Source organism: Arachis ipaensis, chromosome B08, assembly GCF_000816755.2.
Source record: "Arachis ipaensis cultivar K30076 chromosome B08, Araip1.1, whole genome shotgun sequence".
Taxonomy (NCBI): domain Eukaryota; kingdom Viridiplantae; phylum Streptophyta; class Magnoliopsida; order Fabales; family Fabaceae; genus Arachis; species Arachis ipaensis.
Window position 1 is genome coordinate 127,131,314 of NC_029792.2, and position 4,225 is coordinate 127,135,538.

The 4,225-nt window shown below is 35.1% G+C and overlaps 1 protein-coding gene across 1 annotated transcript in view; it reads right to left on the reverse strand.

The window, feature by feature from the left end:
* LOC107613827 (ultraviolet-B receptor UVR8) overlaps positions 2,375-4,225 on the reverse strand; it is a 5,911-nt gene continuing 4,060 nt past the window's right edge. Inside the window, exons 13-14 of the mRNA XM_016315992.2 lie at positions 3,126-3,205; positions 2,375-2,798 (exon numbers count right to left, since the gene is read on the reverse strand). Of these exons, the coding sequence (XP_016171478.1) occupies positions 2,679-2,798; positions 3,126-3,205 (200 nt within the window). The 3' untranslated portion in view covers positions 2,375-2,678. The remainder of the gene's footprint in view (positions 2,799-3,125; positions 3,206-4,225) is intronic.

Consider the following 4,225-nt stretch of genomic DNA (forward strand, 5'->3'; position numbering starts at 1 on the left):
TATTATTAAGGTGGCTAAAAACAGCTGAAGTTAAACAAGAAGCACAAGTGGTGTATGTAAGAATTCATTCTGTCGAAGTACTTATATTTTGTTGTGTAACATTTGTAGCTTTGATCTATCTCGTCGTACAATACTAGATTGTAGGGGCCGTCTCCCGTTGATCAAAAAACACTGTTCATGTAATTCATCAATGATGTGTTTCACGAATAATGAATACATGCATGAAGGGGCCGGGGATTCATTCATTTCAATTTCTTTCTCATACTTTTGCAAGTAAAAACTAAGGTAAAAGAAAAGGAAATACATGGAACAAAGATAGTAAAATTTTCAGATTTAAAAGTGACAAATAATCATTGAACAACTTGCCTCATTACCATTAAAAGAAAAAAATCGGATAAATTAATCCTGCTCTATATCTACACTAATTTTATCGAAAATAAATCATCTGTCAAATTACTTCAAATGATAAAAGAGAAATAATTTTAAAATGACGCATGAATATACACCTTATAATTTATACTAAATATTCAAAGCACCGTCCTAATACGCACATGTGAAATATGAATGGTGATTATCCAAAAGCAAGCTTAGTTGTGATTTGTGAATGAGTTATGAGATTTATCTCGGTTACTTCTCTCGTAAATAATTTGTCACACAACCTTGAAACCCAATGTTTTTAATTTCAATGAGTTCCCACACTTGGTTTGACACATGTGGCAGGGTGCGTGAGTGTGACACAAAATGAGCCGACATAGTAATAAGGTATTTTGGATACACAAAAAAGAAAAGAACCCAACTCAATACAGAGTGTATTGTATTGTATTGTATGGTAGTGGTAGGGTGCTCCTAATTGGTACGGGGACACAGAAGCACGTGGTTAGGAGGGGGGGGTACACGTGGGGGGACCACTCATTCTCAATTATGGGGTCATCATGGTGCTCATGACTATGGTGCTTAAGCTAACGTGCTTCACTTGCGGCGATAACATAAACATGCATACCGCATTTCCCGGGCCCCTTCCACCTTCACTCTAACTACTGTTCACTCATCATTTCTTCCGGTGCGTGCCGTGCATGCCCATGCTCATCATCATCCTCATGCACATGCTGCTCCACTACTAACTCCACCTTGAGTTAGTCACTGTTTGCGTTGTACTTGTTATACGGGCACGAGGGCCCCACTCCTTTCTCAACTCAAATCAATACTCTACTCAAAACATCACTACTAATAAATCAACCAAAGCACTTCTTATTTACTAGAAAATTATTTTTTAAAGGAAAAATTATATTTGATATAATAATTTGTCAGTAAAATCACTATTGATTGACACAACATATTTTGAAAAAAAAAAAACATTTATAACGGTCGGAATTTGTGAGAGAGAGAGAGAGAGAGGTTGCACCAACTCAGGTTCAACTCTCAACTCTCGAGACATAAAACTCAACAGGAAAGCAATGTCCCGATGTTTTGACTTATCAGCGCAGACATTTATTACCAACTTACTTTATTGTAATAATATATGAAGATGTGTGCAATTTGAAAGATGGTGGAATCCAAAGATGTTCTACCCTTACTTACCAGTTACCACAGCTTTAAAATTCCAGCTGAGCATGTGTCTGGTTTACCACATCAAAGAATTTTACTTATTTCTTTATTTTGTTTTCATCATGTCTTTGCCACAACAAAACTTGCATCACAGATTTTTATTTTAATATATTTTTGTTTTTCTAAGGACAGTTACTCCTAATCTCGCTGAAAAGGATATTAGGGGTCTGAAGTCTGGTCTGATACAATACCACCGTAATGCCATTATGGTGTTCTAAAAACCATGTTACTCTAGTATATTTAAAAAGGGGGGTTAGGTATTCACATTAATGCATATTATAAAGGCAAGGGGCCAGGACCAAAATCTGCTTCATTTTCTGACTACTGTCATGCCATATTTATTTCTCTCACCATCTTGTTACCCAAACCATAAATTTAATATTTAAAATTTACTACTAGCTCCACCGCCGTACCATGTTGCTGGAATTTCCCATTCATGTTTGATGGACGATTATTGCGAATTGCAGAACCAAACACATAGTTAAAATGTTCAAACACAAACAAATAGAAAAGGAAGATACCCTTTTCAATTATGATGCTACAAAAGCATCTAGACTTATTAGGGTGACAACTAACAAAATATATAGGGGCTCATATAATTGCATCACCATGATCTACTTAAACCATCTGGCTAACTTTTCTCCACGGGAACAGAACAAAATGACATAAGCACTAATATCTGAAGTAAGCTAAATTTCCCACAAGTTAAAGACAAGCTTTTCAAAAAAAAAAAAAAAAAAATTAATCATTCACTTTTGTTTACATCATATACATAAGAGGGCATTATTTGCCTTATATGCAAGAGCGTTTTTTACAGTGAAAAATAAAATAAAATAAAAATTATACAACAAATGGATAATATATACCTCACTTAGACATGCTGCAACCTATTGGAGCCCATTGTATGGGGTAGAAGATGTGACCTTAGCAGATACGGTGATGTATGGAAGATAAATAGCAAATTGGCAACACAAATGAACAAATGCATAACATCTATCCGGGTTATGGATCATAGCATTCTGGCTTTTCTGGATGAATTGCAGTAAATATGAATTATTGGAACAGTAAAAAAGTTATGTATATTCAAGTATAGCACCTGTATGGTTGAACCCGCATGAAATTTGTAATGCTTTCACTTCTTCTCCAAAACAAACTCTAGCAGGATTTATGTAGTCCACATCACTTCCTTGGCCCTGAGTTGAAAGCATAAACTTTATTTTTTGTCATGCATATAAAGAATTGTACAATTGGACAAATAAACCAAATTATGAAAGTGGCGCTGGCTAATTGTATTCAAACTCATATTCCTCTCAAGATTGTGTGACGTCTTGTAATTATTATGAAGAAAGCTAAGTGAAAATCAGTATATGCGTTTATTGTGTAATTCCATATACAAAGTGAATCATCACTGCTTGTGCAAATTTTGTTACTTCAAACAAGTTATTCTTTCCCTCTTGTCCTAATATGGTATTCTGATGCGTGCCTTCTCCTTGATAAATAAAAATAGAAGCAGAATTTACCAATTGTCCAGCAGAAGAATGTCCTACTTCAGAGAAAGTCCCATATGAACCTCCCCAACCCCATGTGAAGAGTCTTCCTTCTGCAGGTCAATGAAAAATTCAATAATAAAAAATATACAATCATAGTCTGCAATACCAATGTAGTAAAACATTAGGTAAGGCTTACAAGTGAGAGGACTATAAACTAAATCAACGAATCAAAAATTGATCCCCCAATTCTACAACTGAAAAGTGGTATGATTATGCATCACATCATATCTCTATATCAAGCCTGCAGCTCTATGCAGAAAACTATACAGGATATGTCTGTTTACATGTCAGGAAAGAACTTCTTAACCATTAAAACCAAAATGAATGTGCCACAAAACATGCTGGAAACAAGAAAAATGATTTTCTCCAGGATGCATAAAACTGACAATTAACTATTGATTCCACAAAAAATTGAATGGCAAACTGCCGATTTGACAAGAGTAACAGCAGTATGACTGCCTATACGTGGACTGGAAGTAAACTCCCGGATATTAGTACTATATCTTCTTTCATATAGTGAAGCACTGGATTGATGCCAAAACAGTTCTTTTCATTGTATGACAATACCCACCCTAACATTCATTGTCATGCCATGACTATGGCCCCTTGTCTTGCATGATAATAACCATTCTATTTTTTAAATCATTCATAATTATTTTTTACTTGCATGATAACAACCATTCTATTCATTTGCCTCAACCCTATGAACACAATTTCTTCTAAATAGAGGCTAACCAGACTGTTAACTACGACTGATAAGCTTGTTCTTACCATAGTCCCCTTCTATTTTGGGTCAACATGTTTTGGAAAATTACTAATCATACCTGCCTCGGGCAGTTCATGGAATTTTGGATGAGCAGCTCTTTGGGATAAGATTAGGACCTATCTTTAACCTCTTGACCTTTTTAAAGGTATCCTTTACAGAAATGAAATGTTACAGGATTTGCTGCATTGCTTCAATACTTCTTCCTAGTCACTTCTAACGAGGACCTCCTATCCTCCTAGTCCTTTGTAAATATCTTATCTATCTTATTGAAATTCATATTTTACTAAAAAAATTGTCCTGCTTA